This window comes from Bos indicus x Bos taurus, chromosome 13, assembly GCF_003369695.1.
Source record: "Bos indicus x Bos taurus breed Angus x Brahman F1 hybrid chromosome 13, Bos_hybrid_MaternalHap_v2.0, whole genome shotgun sequence".
In the NCBI taxonomy this organism is placed as follows: domain Eukaryota; kingdom Metazoa; phylum Chordata; class Mammalia; order Artiodactyla; family Bovidae; genus Bos; species Bos indicus x Bos taurus.
In genome coordinates this window covers 44,527,191-44,546,466 of record NC_040088.1, presented here as the reverse complement: position 1 = coordinate 44,546,466, position 19,276 = coordinate 44,527,191, and the positions used below count along the sequence as shown (strand labels likewise).

At 47.8% G+C, this 19,276-nt stretch overlaps 1 protein-coding gene across 6 annotated transcripts in view; it reads left to right on the top strand.

Annotated features, from left to right (window-relative positions):
• The first annotated feature begins 386 nt into the window (after nt 1–386).
• LOC113903467 overlaps nt 387–19,276 on the top strand; it is a 61,326-nt gene continuing 42,436 nt past the window's right edge. The window contains exons 1-3 of one of the 6 annotated variants that reach the window (XM_027559610.1): nt 387–697; nt 5,310–5,542; nt 5,958–6,633. In XM_027559610.1, coding sequence (XP_027415411.1) covers nt 625–697; nt 5,310–5,542; nt 5,958–6,290 — 639 coding nt within the window. In that variant the 5' untranslated portion in view covers nt 387–624 and the 3' untranslated portion in view covers nt 6,291–6,633. Of the gene's footprint in view, nt 717–5,309; nt 6,634–19,276 lie in introns of those variants that run through there. The other 5 variants (XR_003514124.1, XR_003514126.1, XR_003514127.1 and 2 more) reach the window with 5 other exon arrangements.

The following is a 19,276-nucleotide window of genomic DNA, read 5'->3' as shown; positions in this document are numbered from 1 at the left end:
ATCTTTTCTAATTTGCTGTCTCCCCACAGTGTATGTGTGTGTGCGTACGTGCTCACCAAGCTCGATTTTCTGATCTGTCCTGGGTGACCGTAGACGGTGAATGAGCACGATCCTCCATTCTGCTGGGCCATTTTAAGAGCTCCAGACATATTCTGAATCTCACGGAAATCACCGAGTGAATGAAGCAGCACAGAACTGGGTTTCCTGGAAGCTGTGAGCACCAGGCGGCCCGGGAGCTGCTGATGCGTTGACAGAAGAAGAATGGCCGCAAGGAAGACCTGGAGCATCAATCAGGGTAGTTCTTTGTTAACTGTCTGGAGTGTGGGATTCCCAAATAAAACCCTGATTCTGCTGCTAAAAAGCTTTCCCAAACCATGGGATTGGGGTCTAAACCCGACTTAGCAAGGGTGAAAGCTTTCCCACAAAGCAGGTGTGAGCCAGACTCTCCTTGCCAGTTGTTCAACTCTTGGCCAGAGAAAGCAGGCTGCACTTATCTTGGGGAGCAGATGGGAGTCAAGCCTTAGCTTCAAGACATCCTCCATTCTCTCTGATGAAGTGGAAGAGAACGCTCCTATCTTGACAACAGCCACCTGCTCAGCCAGCTGCTGGGCGAAGGAAAGTCACATGTTTCTCTCTGCACAGCCTTCCTGGTCATCTGAAGCCAGAGGGGAGCAGCCAGCAGGCACAACAGGAAGAGGTACAGGAGCCACTGAGAGGTACCCTGCTGCTTAAACTGGGTGGGAAAAGTCTGGTCTGTGAAGCAGGGAGGGATTGGTGCTTTGTCGTTTCTAGATGCAAAGTTCCTGGTTCTCAGAGAACAGCAGGAAGGTACTGGGTTGGCCGCCTGGAGTCCAGCCCCAGAGAGGCTGATTCAGTGTGTTCAGGGTGGGTTCTGGCATCTGGATGTTTGTTACCTGCTCCCTAGATTCTTTTGGTGGCACAGACAGTAAAGACTCTGCCTGCAATGCAGGAGACCTGGGTTTGATCCCTGGGTCAGGGGGATCCCCTGGAGAAGGAAATGGCTACCCACTCTAATGTTCTTGCCTGGAGAATCCTATGGACAGAGGAGCCTGGAGGGCTATGGTCCATAGGATCCTAAAGAGTCAGACATGACTGAGTGACTAACACTTTCATTTTTCACTTTCGGTTCAGTTCGGTCACTCAGTCGTGTCTGACTCTGCAACCCCATGGACTGTAGCATGTCAGGCTTCCCTGTCCTTCGCCATCTCCTGGAGCTTGCTTAAACTTGTGTCCATTGAGTCGGTGATGCCATCCAACTGTCTCATCCTCTGTCACCCCCTTCTCCTCCTGCTTTCAGTCTTTCCCAACATCAAGGTCTTTTTTACTTTAGATTCTTTTAATGCACAGCCAGGCTGAGGAATCTTTGCCACGTTAGGGCACATTGCTCTCACTTGAAGGTCGTTCACAGCAGGGGCCACTGTGGCCAGTTCTGGCCTCATGGAGGTGGGGGAGGGCAACCACGTGTGGTGCATCCTTCATCCCCCTGTGCCCGGGGGGCCAGCAGCACTTGTTCTTGCGATTCAGGGAAGAGGCCAGAGTTCTCTGAGAGGAGCGTCCTGTGACGGGGACAGAAGAGCTGGTTAAAGCCCAGATTGGGTGGAAATAGCTGCCAGTGACCTTGCCTGTGGCTCTTTCATGTCAATTTGAAATGTCCCAAGTTCTGAAGTTTCTCAGGGGAGTAATCAAGGCGGCCTGCTCTCCTTTCTTCTAGAAAGCATGTGTCATCCCTCCTCCCTGATGGGATGTTCAAGGACGCGTCTGCACTTGGTCCTGTTTCATCCTGGAGAAAATAGAAACGTAGACGAATGGAGGAAGGCTTGGCTCCGAGTGGGGGTGAGGCTCCAGGGTGTGAGGTGCTGGGGAGGGAGGAGGAGGGAGCAGAGGACTGTGACGAGAAAAGAAGGATGTGGAGAGAATGAAGTGGAGACAGAATGAAATGTGGGGAGAAGTGGGAAAGGACAGGCCAGGACGGGGTGTAAGGAATGGAGGAGGGGAGGCAAGTGGACTCGTGTCTTCTCCTGGATTCCACAGGTGCCAAAGCCGAGCAGGCTGTGCTCTTGGGTCCAGGTGGGATAATAACAGGGATGATACAGTCTGAGCGCACTTTGTGGCAGCTGGACTAGGAGTTTATATGCTTTATATAAACCCCCCTATCCCTGTTCATTTCTGGTTATCTGTTGTTATGTAACCAGCCATTCCCCAGCCTGGTGATTTAAAACGACAGTCATTTTATGGTATCTCATGGTTTTGTGGGTCGGACATTCAGGCCAGGCTCAGCTGGGCAATTCTGCTTCGTGCCCATCCATTGAGGTCGTTCGGTTGTACTCAGCTAGTGGGTGGGCCAGTTTGGAGGGTGGCTTCTTCTCATGGCTGGTGTCTTGGCGGGAGCCACTGTAAGCAGGGCTCAGTTGAGCAGTTGATTGGAAAACCTACAGATGGCCTCTCCAACCTGTTGCTTGGAACTGCTGTAGGAAGGACAAAGTGGCTGTGTTTCCTCCACCTGGCTCACCTTATATTCTCTTGTCTGGAGCAGTCATCACCGTCTACAGAGTGTATTGATACTTATTTATTAGGCTCGCTGCTTATTGTTAATCTATCCAAACCCAAATACAGGCTCCACGAGGGCAAGGATCTTTGTCTATTTTCTTCCCTGGTGTATTTCTTCCCTGATCACCTAGAATGGCATGTGGAACCTAGTAGGTGCTCAATGAGTACTTCTTGTGTGGGGACTGAGTTCTATTTCATTTACTCTTCTCACTACCCTTTGAAAAAGCTACTATGATTATCCTCATCTTACAGAAGATAAATGGAGGCACAGAGAAGGGAAGTCACTTGTTCACAGACACACAGCTAGTGAGGGGCAGAGCCAGGGCTGGATCCTAGGTCTTTCTGATGTACTCTTGTTGATCAGCGACTCAGTCAATGCCAGCATGTAAGAGGGCAAGTGAAGATTAGTGATCTGGTCTTCCCTTGCTTCTCAGGTCACAGAAGTGACTGGCTGGGGGTCTGTAGTTTCCCCTTGAAATGGTTTTCCTTATGCATTAACTTTGCCTTCTTTTTACCAGGAAGACCTGCAGGATGATGGCTGTGGAGTTGAGCTGTGTCCTTTTTCAGCACTGGCCCTGAAATCAACATAGGGCCCTTGGATGTGAGAGACGGTCCTAGTTTGCTTGTGAAATCATGCCCAGCTGAGCTGTGATGAGTGGCAGCCATCTGCATTCCTGTTGAGTGATTCTGTGTAAAACTCTCCTGGCTGTATGTAGATGTGACACATGGGCTTTGTGTTTATTAAGACGGTGGCACAACCCAAGGGGCAGTGTCGCTGAGGCCCCCACCAGCAGGCAGAGCCTGGCGTCCACAATCTCTCCTCCCAGATGTCAGGCATCCTGGGCTTTATGTTGATTTCAGGGCCAGTGCCAAGAGAAGCCACAGCTCACCTCCACAGCCATCGTCCTGCAGGTCTTCCCGGTAAAAAGAAGGCAAAGTTAATGCATAAGGAAAACCATTTCAAGGGAAAGCCACGGACCCCCACCCAGTCACTCCTTGGCCTGAGAATCAAGGTAAGACCAGTTCGCTATTCTTTGTGAATAGCCCTCTTCCATCCTGGCATCTCTAGGGAAGCCAGTCTCCCTGTTTGCTCTTTGATTTTGTCATCTCTGGAATGATTCAGTGGAATGACATCACGCGACCTTGTCAAATCTGATGAAACCCTTTCTTGTCTAAGTGTGAATATGTTGGTGCATGTGATCGCCTCCAGGCTAGAGGAGGAGGCTCTCTGGCACTTGGAGATGCTTTGTGGCTTGTGGGACTTTTTTCCTTTGTCCTGGCTCTGAGAAGCCCTTCCTTCACTGTCCCCTTTGCTATGACGCAGCCCTGTGTCGGGGCTGACGTGATTGCTAACTGGGGTCCTGGCCCCCTGTGGGGAGAGGTTTGCAGGGTGATTCCAGGTGGATGATGGAAGCCCCAGTCTAGGAGGGCTGTGTTTACAGATGGGGGAGCTCCTAAGGCCAGTACGAGGTGGCAGAGAGATGTCCCTAAGTGGGATGGGTTCCAGTAGTCTCATGACTAGTGGTGACATTAGGAGCCAGGAAAAAGCTAATCAGCAAATCAGAGATGAGGACAGATCTGAAGCCCAAGGCTGGGGCCATTCATTCATCCTTGGGCTTGTTCTTCCAGCACCGTTTACAGAGGGCCGGCTGGGTGGTCAGTAATGTGCTAGGTGCTGAGTGTAAAGGTCAACCAAACAGTCCTGTTCTCACCCGCATGGAGTGTGCAGTCTGTCCGGGGAGGCTACAGGTGAACAAGTGGACTACAAGCTTGCAGATGTGGTGGGTGTGAGAGAGAAGGAGGGGGGCTGTATATGGGGGATGGGGGTGCTTTCTGAGGCGACCCAGGGGAAAATACAGCTAAGTTTGAAGAAGAGTGGTGGGAACAGTGTTCTAGCCAGTGGGAAGGGTGTTTGAGAAGGTGATAGGAGTTTGACATGTTTCTGGAATTGAGCAAAGGCTTGTGGGGGAGGCAGGTGTTGTCGAGAAGCGTGGTGGTGGGGCCTCTGGCACAGACATGCCTCAGTAGGATTTTATGGGCTCAGCAGCCACTGCTGCAACTTGTATCCCAATAACTTAACTGTGCTATGCAGCTTCTGATTCTCTGTGGAGAAAACAGGGCAATATCTACCTTTCTGTACTTCTGGATGCCTCTTCCAGGAAGCCCCTCTAGATTCCCCACCAGAATTAGCTCCTCTAGGTTTCTGGACTGGTTCCTGCACACACAGCACCATTAACTATCGTGTGGGCTACACATCAACTCCCATACAAGACTTTGTCCTTAAAGACAGGCTCGGTTTTCTTCATCTTTGTGTCCCTAGTGCCCAGAATAGAGCCAGGCACACTGTATCAAACCAGTCAATCCTAAAGGAAATCAACCCTGAATATTCACTGGAAGGACTAATGCTGAGGCTCTAATATTTTGGCTCCTGATGTGAGGAGCCAACTCATTAGAAAAGACCCTGATGCTGGGAAAGATTAAAGGCAGGAAGAAAAGGGGGCAACAGAAGATGAGATGGTTGGAGGGCATCACTGACTCAGTGGACATGAGTTTAAGCAAGCTCCAGGAGGTGGGGAAGGACAAGGAAGCCTGGAGTGCTTCAGTCCGTGGGGTTTCAAACAGTGATTGAACACCACCACAGTGTATGAGCGCGGTAAACCATTGGCAAGTGAAAGACGACCCGGGCTCTGCCTCTGTGTCACAAAGCCTAGCAGCCTTGGATGGCCACTTTATGATTGCAGATGCTGGGGCTCGGGATTCCAGACAGGACCTGGTGAGGATGGCTTGTGTCTGCTTCCTGACATTGGAGGCCTTAACTTCTCCCATTTTTCTGGGAGGAAGGAGAATCCAGTCTGGGGAAGACTCCATGGCTGGAGGCTGGATCACCGGGAGGACCTGCCCTTCCCACGTGGCGGCTGGATCTGGGCGGGGCTACCGACCAGGACTATGCACACCCTCTCCGTGTGGCCTGGCGGTAGGTAAAGGCTCAGGCCCTCAGAATCAAGGGCTCCCGCATATAAGATGGACGCTGCATTGGCTTTTCTGAACCAACCTTGAAATCACCCACTGTCTCTTCCACCATGTACTCTTGGCTGTGAGTGACAAGCCCACATGTAGACCCAGCTGTGTCTAAACTCTGTGCTGTGCACGGCCGTCCCTCCCCTCTCTTCCTGAGGTGAACTAGTGGCCGTCCTCCTCCACCAGGTCAGCAGGAGGAGAGCTGGGGTCCCTGAGGTGCTTGTGGGCACAAAAGGACAGGTACCCTCAGGGCTCCATCTGCTCTCAGGTGGGGACACAGAGTCCTTGGGACCAATGATGTGCTGTAGACAAGCAGAGCGGGGCTGAAACATGGGTTTCTCCACCTTCTCCATCTTCTGTACCTTCCATAGCCCCTGCCCAGAGCTGAGATGGGGCCGAAGAGACCAGCCACTGACAGACCTGACCTCCTGAAGTTTCATCACAATGGCCATACCCATTACACTGCTGGGCAAACTGAGGAGCAGAAGGCGCAAGATAAAACGTATCTTAGGACCAGACAAAGGAAGTTTTGGGGTGAAAATTCTCTTTCTACCTCCCTCTCACCTCTGTGGGCATCACTTCTGCTAGGAGTGGAGAATCAGTCCCCTTCAGAATCTTCTCTTCACGAATTTTACCACCCCCATGGCTTTCCAAACCCTGAGTTTGTGGCCTTTTGGGGGCTGTCAGGTCTTTTAACTTTATGAACAAAAAGGACTTCCCTGGTGGTCTAGTGATTAAGACTCCACACTTCCACTTGGGGGTTGAGGGGTATGGGTTCAATCACTGGTTTGGGAAGTTTCACATGCTGCAGCCCGTGTAGCCATCCATCAATCTGTGAAAAAAAAATTACAAACAAAAAGTTGAGGGACTGCCCCCAAAAGAGATGATTTGCTTTGTTTGGCAGTTTGGACAGCAACATCTGACCTTTGTGTTGTCATCACCCACTGCAGACAGCGCAGAGGCAGCTCTGGGCAAGGAGATCAAACCAGTCCATCATAAATGAAATCAGTCCTGAATATTCATTGGAAGGACTGATGCTGAAGCTGAAGCTCCAATACTTTGCCCACCTGATGGGAAGAACTGACTCATTAGAAAAGACCCTGATGCTGGGAAAGATTGAAGGCAAGAGAAGAAGGGGATGACAGAGGATGAGGTGGTTGGATGGCATCACCGACTCAATGGACATGAGTTTGAGTAAGCTCTGGGAGTTGGTGAAGGACAGGGAAACCTGGCGTGCTGCAGTCCATGGGGTCACAAAGAATCGGACACAACTGAGTGACTGAACAAAAACAACAAGCTCTGGCACTTCTCCCAGGAAGAGACAGGGTCACCATCTTTCTAGAACTTCCCATGGGCCTTCGGTCTTTAGGTGGTGTCGTGGCACAGCCTGCAGGGGACTGAGGAGCAGGACTGCCCATCCTGATGGTGCTGGGAATTCACATAAAGAGGTTGGAAGGCACGCCCTCCTGCCCCTCAGCGTCCAGGTCTGGGGGAGTGACCTGTGGCTCTGGGTCTTGGAGCTCTGTCCTTCCTGCCGATGGCCTGCTCAGTGAACAAGAGAGAGGCTGGGGAGAACACATGAGAGCTGGCAGCCTTCCCATCCTCGCCACCGACTAATTGCTGTGACTTGTCAGGAGATGGCACGCAACAGACCTGGGGAAATGGATGGCCTCCGCACTGAGGTCTGCGCTCCCCTGGGGCCTGACTCCATGTCCTTGCCTCTCCTTCCTTGGAAGGAAAGAGTGGGTACAGGTCCTAAAGCAAGACCACCTGAAACCCCCTTGCTCAGCTGGGGAGAGCTGGTGGCCTCCGAGCTGGTAGAACTAAAGGGATGCCCAGGATAATGCAGAAAAAGCCACTCCTCTCAGGATCCTTAATTTAATCACTCCATTTGCCATGGGAGGTCGTGTCTGTAGATTCCAGGGGTTAGGGGTTGGTCGTTCTTTTGGGGGCCACCATTCAGCTCACAACAGATGGAAATCATAAGAGATGTGCCTTGCTCACTGCGCAAAACTAGTTGGCAAGGTCCAAGGACATTTGCAATAAAATGTGTGTTGAAACCAAACAATTCCCTTCAAACTTTTCTTCTTAGTGACTTCTAGAAGAATGCTAGAGGCAATGTAAAAGTGAGTTTTTGCCCTGACAGTCAGGATGCATGGCCGGCCACCTCTGAATATGGGCTGGAGTGGGAGAAATGTGTTCTGGCTGCCGTCCCTGGGGTCTTACCAACCTGGCGGCTTCTGTTGGTGTCACAGCCATGTTCTGACAGCAGCTGCGTGAACTTATGAGTGTTTTGCTGAAAAATTAAGACAAGGCTAAAACAATGTGAGGCTTGTAGCTCTCTTGCAGTTTTGCAAGCTCAGCAAAGATAACTGGATTTGATGTGTGTGCAGAATACTGTTCGCTCTGCAGCAGGGAGGGAACATAGGGATGTTTGAGCTCACGGTATCTTTTCATCAGGAGAATCCAGTGTCTACATTAATGGCAGAGATGAAGGAGGGTCAGGCAGGGGACTGCTGAAGGCTGTAGGGGGAGAGGTCAGGAGAGGGGATACTGAAGATGATCAGGGGTTTCCTGGTTCCAACTGGAATCACCTGGAGAGTTTGAAGTCCTGACCCCCTGGGCCCTATCCCAGAGCTTCTGATATAATCCTGGGTGTGGTCTGGGCAGAGGAGGTATTTTACAGCTACCTGGATGATTCTAATGTGTTCTAGTCCATGTTCAACATCCCTGCATGTTCAAGGCTCTGGTTAGGGCTAAGTTATAGCTGCTCCGGGTGTGGTGGACATGATGGTCTCAGGGTAATCCTGAGACTATGGCCCTGTGCTGTTTCTAACTCACTGGCATGGGGGTGGGCAGAGGGTCAGTGACCTGGACTGGATGAAGCCTGGGGCTGGGCTTTGTCCTCCCAGTCTGCTCACATGGCTCACATGACATCTGGGAGAGTTGGACCTTGGCCTAACGGAGGGGTCCACATGGGCCCTCGGCACCCACTGAAGCCACACGCCAGGCAAGAGGGGTCCTTGGGTGGGAGGGCTGTGTCCTGTGAAGCAGCAAAGCTGGCGGGGCCGTTCACCAGGCCTGAAAGCGGCTGGGCTTGAATCAGCCTCAAGACCTGGCAGCCGTGGGGGCCTCACTGGCTCCCTGTGACTCAGTCTCCTTGACTGTGACACAGACACCCCACAAGCACACATGTTGTTGTGAAGACTAAAGGAACCAGCACGTGGAGAGAATTCATCTCAGCAATGGGCAAAGGGCTGCATAAATAGCATTTTGTTCATGACAAGGACTTCTTGAGCTTAGGAACCTCCCTGGAGACAGAGAATTCTGGTCTGAGGGCAGGTGTGGACTTTGGGCGTCAAGAGGGTGTGTCCCTTCCTGGCACATGTACACACACACACACTCTCTCTCTCTCTTTCTCACCCTGCAGGGAAGGACAATGGTGGCCATTGGTGCTCAGGCTCTGAGCTTCTCCACACGCTCCTGAAACCCCATGCAGAGGTTGGGGTCCAATAGCAGGGCATGCTTGAGCAGGCCACCCAGGTAGGGCAGCCCCTCTGTGCACCAGCCAGCCTCTGCAGGGCCAGGTAGACACAGGGAAGTCTCCTCATGTGTTCCTCCAAGTCCGCTGGGGCCTTTCTGGGCTCCTGAGATGCAGGCAGATCTGATGGTCTGCAGTGAGGAGGACCTGGTTTCTCAGCTGGTAAAGAGTCCACCTGCAATGCAGGAGACCCCGGGTTTGATTTCTGGGTCAGGAAGATCCCCTGGACAGGGGATAGGCTACCCAATCCAGTATTCTTGGGCTTTGCTGGTGTCTCAGATGGTAAGAATCTGCCTTCAATGCAGGAGACCTGGGCTTGATCCCTGGGTTGGGAAGATCCCCGGAGGAGGGCATGACAACCCACTCCAGTATTCTCACCTGGAGAATCCCCATGGACAGAGGAGCCTGGTGGGCTACAGTCCGTGGGGTCACAAAGAGTCGGACATGGCTGAGCGACTAAGCACAGCACAGTGGGGAGGACATGAAACCTGTGGGAACCCAAACCTGCTGGGAACAGGGCTACAGCCCAGAAGCAGGCAGGATGGGCACCTCAGTGGACCCCAGGCTGGGTAGGTACAACCACAGTCCACAGAGCTTCTGCCCACTCCTGGATGCCTGTGTGCCCACCTCCTCATCTCTCTGCCACCAGGTTTATCTGAGCTTTCCAGGGAAAAGGAAGGTGAGGGAGAAAGACTAAACCTGCCATGACTGAGCTGATCCTGGTATCTGAGGTAGACTAAGCTTCCTCACCCGCATTGGGAGGAGTGGGGTCCGATCTTGTGACTACCTGACAAGACTGTGCAGGTGCCCGTGTTCCGGATCTGAAGTTTCACACACACCGCATCTGAGCCTCTGCAGGTCTCTGGGAACTCATCACCTGCTAGGCATCTCCACTTTCCAGGGTTTCTGCAAACTCCACCCAAAGGGTAGAGAGCGGAGTGTTGCAAAGGTGAGAGGTCATCTGGGGAAGAGTATTCCTTGGGTATCACTGTGTCACGGATGCACATGGAGGGGGTAATCCTGAGAGGACAGCCCCGTGCTGTTCCTAACTCAGTCACTGCCATACAAACTCCCAGACATCATCTCCGGTTGAAAAATCTCGTAGGCAAATCACATTGGCTAACTCTTCTGATTGTAGGGCTTTTTTTTTGGTAAGCCCATAGACATTGCCCTGGGAAGTTATCCCAACCTGAGCCTGTCAAAATGTTAAACTATTGTGTTTCAGAATGCATCTTTACTTTCACAAAGGAGGGCGGCTATTGGCAGCTTTTCTGTGTGAGGTTTGGCCACTTGAGGAACAGCATTTCAGCCAGTAGGTCCTCCGCCCCAGACACTGGCCCTGCCTCCAGGATATTTACTTTATAATTATTATAAAGTAATTATCCCTCAATTAGGGGCTTCCCTGGTGGCTCAGACAGTAAAGAATCTTCCTGCAATGCGGGAGGCTCCAGTTTGAACTCTAGGTCTGGAAGATCCCCTGGAGAAGGAAATGGCAACCCACTCTGGTACTCTTGCCTAGAGAATTCCATGGACAGAGGAGCCTGGTGGGCTACAGTCCATGGGGTCACAAAGAGCTGGACATGACTGAGTGACTGACACACAAATTTTTTTTTAAGTGATTTCAAGTGCGAAGAACCAAAAATGCATCTTGCAAAATGCAAATACTCCAGTCATTCCTGCCCCTGTGGTTTTGAATTTCTGTCCTACAAATAAAATGGAGACTATCTCAAAAAGAAAAAAAAAAAAAAACAAAACTCCTTGTCTATTCACCATGCATGGGACCTGGGGCAGGTGATTCAATTAGTTGGATTTATGAGTAGAGGGTGCTCATGGTTCCTAACTGGAGGCTCGGTCTGAGTGGGGGCTGCCGGGCTGTACACTCTTACCACCCCACCAATCGCCTGCCTTCTACACACTTGTTTCTTCAAGAGGAGGAGCCTGTGCCCCTGGGTCTGAGGTTGAGTGAAATCACACATGTGTTGGGTGATTTTGTACCATCTTTGTTTTAAGAATATCAAACACCGACAATGACCACTGGACTCTGATTATATCCATGGTGGATGCCAGGACATGACCCAGTCTCCCTCCAGGAAGGACTTGCTTTCATTTCCAGGGAGTGCAGTCAGTGGGTGACTCTCAGCTGTCAGCTCCTCCTGGGTCACACCCCTAGAGATGACCTATGTCCGGGGTCCAGTGACCAAGTGAGGTGGGGAGTGGACCTGGGGCAGCTCCCTGTGGGTAAGGCCTGCCTCGCAGGTGACATTTCTTCTATCCAGCCCTATTTCTTCCGCCTGCCTTTCACGGTACTGACCCCTCATATGGTTGGTGGTTTAGTCACTCAGTCGTGTCTGACTCTTTTGACCCCGTAGACTGCAGCCCACCAGCCTTCTCTGTCCATGGGATTCTCCAGGCAAGAACACTGGAGCAGGTTGCCATTTTTTTCTTCAAGAGATCTTCCCCACTCAGGATCAAACCCATGTCTTGTTATAAGCAGATTGCCTGTCTATCACGGTTTCCTCTGTAAAAAAATGTGTGAAAGTGTCTGCTGGGGGAAGCTGGTCCCATGTGCCCAGGAGTGACTAAATATCATGAGGTGGGTGGCAGGGTGAGTGAGGGATGCGGAGTTAGGAGCCAGGTCCGTTTTCTGTGCTTCTTCTCTGTCTCAGCAGAGAAGAGATATGCTGGAAGGCAGGTCCACGCCCTCTCCTCTGTGGCCTGGCACTTCCCCACATGTATCTGTTAGCTACTGCTGAGTAACAAACCACCCAAAAATCAGCCTTTGGGCCAGTTCTCAGGGGGCTGGCAGGGTCCTGGTGGAGGGTTTCTCATGGGGCGGGTGTCTGGGGTCACAGTGGCTGAGGAGCTCTTGTTGTGGCTCACTTTCTGCCTCCCTTTCACTCTGTGTGTTACACACCTGAGGACAAGAGGAGCCTTCCTTCTGTTCTCGCCCTGAGATGCTGCAGGCACCAGAGAGAGAACCGTGAACCACATCGGGTCCCTTCCTACCTGGAACTCGGTCAAGGATGCAGCTGGAGTCATGGCCCCAACTTCCCTCCAACTCCTGGTCACGTGATCTTACTGGATGCTGTCCAGCCACGTACCCTGCATCCTGTCCATCACATTGCCTGCCACATGGCTGCTTGGTAACACATTATATAAATCCTATTAGGTACACCTGTGTGTATCTGTGTACCTCTTCCTCAAAAGTCTCCTTTGCTGGCCTTGAGGCTGTTAGGTGAATTCTCCTAACTTCCCTTTCTCTCCTGAGTCCTTTTTATTTTTCTGTAATTTTATTTTGCTTTTATGTATTGATTAAAATTTTTTTAGTTTTAATTTTTAAGTTAACATACAGTAAATGAACTCTTGGGAACATAGAATTTGACTTTTGGGGCATGTCATTTTATAAATTTTAACATGTCTATAGATTCCTATAACTACTGCCATGATAAAGATAAAAAATAGTTCCATCACCCCCTAAAACTCCCTCATGCTACCATGTTATAGTCTTGTCCTTCTTCACTGAACCCCTGGCAACTGCTGATCTGTTCTTCATCACCAACTTTGCATTTCTTGAGACCGTCAAAAAAAAAAAAATGGAATCTTACATTACATAACTTTTTAAGACTGGCTTCTTTTATTCAACATTAATGGCCCTGAGATCCAACCAAGTTGATGCGAGAATCAGTAGTTTATTATTATTATTATTACTGATGAGTAGAGGAGCCTGGGAGGCTACAGTCCATCGGGTCGCTGAGGGTCAGACACGATTGAGCGACTTCACTTTCACTTTTCACTTTCATGCATTGGAGAAGGAAATGGCAACCCACTCTAATGTTCTTGCCTGGAGAATCCCAGGGACGGGGGAGTCTGGTGGGCTGCCATCTATGGGGTCGCACAGAGTCAGACACGACTGAAGCGACTTCACAGCAGCGGCAGCAGCAGGGTTCCGTTGTATAAATATACCAGTTTGTTTATCTACTCACCCACTGAATTGAATCGCTTACAGTTTGGGGGATTATGAATCGGACTGCTCTAAACATTTGTGTACAGCTTTTTAGTGAACATAAATGTTCATTTCTCTAGGGTAAATACTAAGAGATGTGTCATGTTTAACTGGGTACATGCTTAGCTTCATAAGAAACTGCTACTCTGTTTCCCAGAGTGACTGAACCATTCTGTATTTCTCCTTGTAATCATGGTGCAGATTCTTGCTGGCATTTGATATCATCAGCTTTATTGAGGTGTAACTCACATACCATACAATTCACCATTCAAAGCGAACAGATGAGTTTTATTATATTTGCAGATACTTGCAACCATCATCACAGTTAGTTTTAGAACATTTTTCTTCACCTCAGAAATAAATCTTGGGGTCTTCCCAAGTGGTCCAGGGGTTAAGACTCCCACCTTTCAATGCAGAGGGTGAGGGTTCAATCCCTGGTCAGGGAACCAAGGTGCCACATGCTGTGAAGTGAGAACAAAAATTTAGAAAAAAAAATAAAAATAAATCTTGTATCCATGAACTCTTAACCTATGACCTCCCATTCCCTTCACTTCCTCCCTTTCACCCCCAGCCTAAGCACCACCGATCTACTATATATTTCCATAGATTTGCCTATTATGGACATTTCCTATAAATGGAATAGAAAATGTGACATTTTCTTTCATTTAGCACACAGTTTTCAAGGTTCATTCATGTTGCAGAATGTGTCAATACTTCATTCTGTTGTCAATATTTCATTGTATTTTACAGCCAAATTATATCCCATGGTATAGAAATACTATGTTTTGTCTATCTCGTCCTTGATTGATTAACAGCAGTTCTGTTCAGTTCAGTCGCTCAGTCGTATCCAACTCTTTGCCACCCCATGGGCTGCAGCACGCCAGGCGTCCCTGTCCATCACCAACTCCTGGAGCCTACTCAAACTCATGTCCATCACATCAGTGATGCCATCCAACCATCTCATCCTGTCGTCCCCTTCTCCTCCCACCTTTAATCCTTCCCAGCATCAGGATCTTTTCCAATGAGTCAGTTCTTCACATCAAGTGGCCAAAGTATTGGAGCTTCAGCTTCAGCTTCAGCATCAATCCTTTCAATGAATATTCAGGACTGATTTCCTTTAGGATGGACTGGTTGGATCTCCTTGCAGTCCAAAGGACTCACAAGAGTCTTCTCCAGTGCCACAGTTCAAAAGCATCAGTTTTTCGGTGCTCAGCTTTCTTTATAGTCCAACTCTCACATCCATACATGACTACTGGAAAAACCATAGCATTGTCTAGATGGATCTTTGTTGGTAAAGTAATGTCTCTGCTTTTTAATATGCTGTCTAAGCTGGTCATAGCTTTTCTTCCAAGGAGTAAGCGTCTTTTAATTTCATGGCTACAGTCACCATCTGCAGTGATTTTGGAGCCCAAGAAAATAAAGTCTGTCACTGTTTCCACTGTTTCCCCATCTATTTGCCATGAAGTGATGGGACTGGATGCCATGATCTTAGTTTTCTGAATGTTGAGCTTTAAGCCAACTTTTTCATTCTTCTCTTTCACTTTCATTAAGAGGCTCTTTAGTTCTTCTTCACTTTCTGCCATAAGGGTGGTGTCATCTGCATATCTGAGGCTATTGATATTTCTCCTGGCAATCTTGATTCCAGCTTGTGCTTCCTCCAGCCAGGCATTTGGCATGACGTACTCTGCATATAAGTTAAATAAGCAGGGTGACAATACACAGCCTTGATGTACTCCTTTTTCTATTTGGAACCATCTGTTGTTCCATGTCCAGTTCTAACTGTTGCTTCCTGACCTGCATACAGATTTCTCAGGAGGCAGGTCAGGTGGTCTGGTATTCCCATCTCTTTCAGAATTTTCCAGTTTGTTGTGATCCACACAGTCAAAGGCTTTGGCATAGTCAATAAAGCAGAAATAGATGTTTTTCTGGAACTCTCTTGCTTTTTCAATGATCCAACGGATGTTGGCAATTTGATCTCTGGCTCCTCTGCCTTTTCTAAATCCAGCTTGAACATCTGGAAGTTCACAGTTCATGTACTGTTGTGGCCTGGCTTGGAGAATTTTAAGCATTACTTTGCTAGCGTGTGAAATGAGTGCAATTGTGCAGTAGTTTGAGCATTCTTTGGCATTGCCTTTCTTTGGGATTGGAATGAAAACTGACCTTTTCCAGTCCTGGGGCCACTGCTGAGTTTTTCAGATTTGCTGGCATATTGAGTACAGCACTTTCACAGCATCATCTTTTAGGATTTGAAATAGCTCAACTGGAATTCCATCACCTCCACCATCTTTGTTCGTAGTGATGCTTCCTAAGGCCCATTTGACTTCACATTCCAGGATGTCTGGCTCTAGGTGAGTGATCACACCATCATGATTATCTGGTATGAAGATCTTTTTTTGTATGGTTCTTCTGTGTATTCTTGCCACCTCTTCTTAATATCTTCTGCTTCTGTTAGGTCCATACCATTTCTGTCCTTTATTGTGCTCATCTTTGCATGAAATATTCCCTTGGTATCTCTAATTTTCTTGAAGAGATCTCTGCTGCTGCTGCTGCTAAGTCGCTTCAGTCATGTCCGACTCTGTGCGACCCTATAGATGGCAGCCCACCAGGCTCCCCCTTCCCTGGGATTCTCCAGGCAAGAACACTGGAGTGGGTTGCCATTTCCTTCTCCAATGCATGAAAGTGAAAAGTGAAAGTGAAGTCACTCAGTCGTGTCTGACTCTTAGCGACCACATGGACTGCAGCCCACCAGGATCCTCTCTCCATGGGATTTTCCAGGCAAGAGTACTGGAGTGGGGTGTCGTTGCCTTCTCCAAAAGAGATCTCTAGCCTTTCCCATTCTATTGTTTACCTCTATTTCTTTGCACTGATCATTGAGGAAGGCTTTCTTATCTCTTCTTGCTATTCTTTGGAACTCTGCATTCAAATGGGGATATCTTTCCTTTTCTCTTTTTCTTTTTGCTTCTCTTCTTTTCACAGCTATTTGTAAGGCCTCCTCAGACAGCCATTATGCTTTTTTGCATTTCTTTTTCTTGGAGATTGTCTTGATTCCTGTCTCCTGTACAATGTCATGAACCTCCATCCATAGTTCTTCAGGCACTCTGTCTATCAGATCTAATCCCTTGAATCTATTTGTCACTTCCACTATATAATCATAAGGGGTTTGATTTAGGTCTTACCTGAATAGTTTAGTGGCTTTCCCTACTTTATTTAATTTAAGTCTGAATTTGGCAATAAGAAGTTCATGATCTGAACCACAGTCAGCTCCTGGTCTTGTTTTTGCTGACGGGTATAGAACTTCTCCATCTTTGACTGCAAAGAATATAATCAATCTGATTTCAGTATTGACTATCTGGTGATGTCCATGTGGAGAGTCTTCTCTTGTGTTGTTGGAAGAGGGTGTTTGCTATGACCAGTGCGTTCTCTTGGCAAAACTCTGTTAGCCTTTGCCCTGCTTTGTTTTCTACTCCAAGGCCAAATCTGCCTGTTACTCCAGGTAGCTCTTGACTTCCTACTTTTGTGTTCCAGTCCCCTATAATGAAGAGGACTGACAGCAGGATTCTATCCACCTTTTTGCAGTTGTGGTAATCTTTCGGTGAGCATTTGTGTACAAGTGTTTTTGTGGATATATGTTTTCATTTCTCTTGGATATATACCTAGGAGTGGGGCTGTTTGTTCATATGGTAACTCTTATTTTGTTTTTGTAATTGTAGCCTCAGACTCAGTAATTTAAAAAATACTTTATTTATTTTTGGCTGTGCTGGGTCTTTGTTGCTGTGCAGACTTTTCTCTGGTTGCAGCTATTAGGGCTACTCTCTCGTTGTGGTGCGTAGGCTTCTCATTGCGATGGTGACTCTTGGTGCGGAGCTTAGGCTTTAGGGTATGGGGGCTCGGTAGTTGCGACTCCTGGGCTCTAACACAGGCTCAGTAGTTGTGGCACATGGGCTTAGTTGTTCCGCGGCATGTGGGATCTTCCTGGATCAGGAATTGAACTCATGTCTCCTGCGTTGGCAGGCAGATTCTTTACCACTGAGCCAAGTATCAGGCTACCAAGGAAGCCTGGTACTCTATTTTCAATCCTTTGAGGAACTGTCAGAATGTTTTTCAGGGACTTTCCTGGTGGTCCAGTGGTTAAGACTCCGTGCTCCCAATGCAGGGGGCACAGGTTCAATCCCTGGTTGGGGAACTAGATCCCACACGCTGCAATGAAAGCTCCCACACGTGGCAACGAAGACCTGGCACAGCTAAATAAATGAATAAATACTTTTTTAAAAAAAGAATGTTTTTCAAAGTGGCTGCACTATTTTTTATTCTCAGCAGTAAATGAAGGTTGCAATTCTCCACCATCCTCATCAGTACTTGTCATTATTTGACTCTTTTATTACAGCCGTTCTGAGTGGGAAGTGGTGTCTCATTGTGGTTCTTGGTGTGCATTTTCCTAATGACTAATGATGTTGAGTATATTTTCATGTGCTTGCTGACTCTTTGTATGTCTTCTTGGGAGAAACATTTGTTCGCCTTATTTTTACTATTAGGTTGTTGAATTGTGCACATTCTTTACATGTTCTGGATACAAGTCTTTCATCACATATATTATTTGAAAATATTTTCTCCCATTCTGTGGGTTATCTTTTCAGTCTTGAAAATGACCTTTGATGTATAAAACTTAAATTTTGATGAAGTCCAGTTTCTGTCCTTTCTTGTGAACTCAGGGAGTTGGTGATGGACAGGGAGGCCTGGCGTGCTGCGATTCATGGGGTCGCAAAGAGTCGGACACGACTGAGCGACTGATCTGATCTGATCTTGTGTTACCTGTGCTTTCGGCATCATATTTAAGAACTCCCTGCCAAATCTAAGGTCATGCAGATTTGCCCCCATGTTCTCTTCTAAAACTTTTATAGTTTTAGCTCTTCAACTTAGGTCTTTAATCTATTTTTGAATTAATTTTCATCTATGGTGTGAAGGGTCCAACTTCATTCTTTTGGATGTGGATATTCAGTTGTCACAAAGCCATTTTTTGGAAACTGTTTTTTTCCCTAGTCAATGGTCATGGCATTTTTGTTGAACATCAATTGATTATAGGTATATGAGTGCATTTCTGGACTCCTAATTCTATTCTACTGATGAACACAACTATCCTTGTGCTGGGCTTCCCTGATACTCAGTTGGAAAAGAATCCACTTGCAATGCAGGAGACCCTGGCTTGATTCCTGGGTCAGGAAGATCTGCTGGTGAAGGGATGGGCTACCCACTCCAGTATTCTTAGGCTTCCCTTGTGGCCTAAGATTCTGGTAAAGAATTCTGGTAAATAATCCACCTGCAAGAATTCTGGTAAAGAATCCGCCTGCAATGCAGGAGACCTGGGTTCAATCCCTGGGTTGGGAAGATCCCCTGGAGAAGGGAAAAGCTACCCATTCCAATATTCTGGCCTGGAGAATCCCATGGACTGTATAGTGCATGGGGTCACAAAGAGTCGGACACAACTGAGCAACTGACTTTCACTTTCATCCTTATGCCACTGCTTTGATTACTATTGGTTTACATTAAATTTTTAAATCAGAAAGTGAGAATACTCAAAATTTATTTTTATTTTTTGACTATGTTGGCTATTCTGGGTCCCTTGCAATTCCATATGAATTTTAAGACAAAAATTTTCATTTCTGCAAAAACACTCCTTGGAATTTTGTTAAGAATGGTAATGAATATGTAGATTACTTTGGGAAATATTGCGATCTTAACAATATTAAATCTTCCATCTGTGAATACAGGCTTTCTTTCCATTTATTTAGGTCTGCTTTTTTGTTCAGTTATATTATCTTTTACAATTGCACACTAACCTGTTCTGGTGTTTTTTGTTTGTTTGGATAATATATACTATATTCACTTGTGTTCGACCTGAAGAACTTTTACTAGGATTTTTTGTAAGGCAGCTCTGCTAACACATTTCTGTTTTTGATCTGACAGAGCTTTTATTTTTCCTTTTATTTTTGAAAGAAGATTCTGCCATCTTAGGATGCTAGGTGGACTATTTTTCTTTGCGCACCTTGAACATGTTATCCCACTGCATTTGACTTCCATTGTTTCTAAGGAGAAGCTAATTATTTTCTTCTTGGTATTCCCTGGTAAGTGATGTGTCTTTTTTTTTGCAC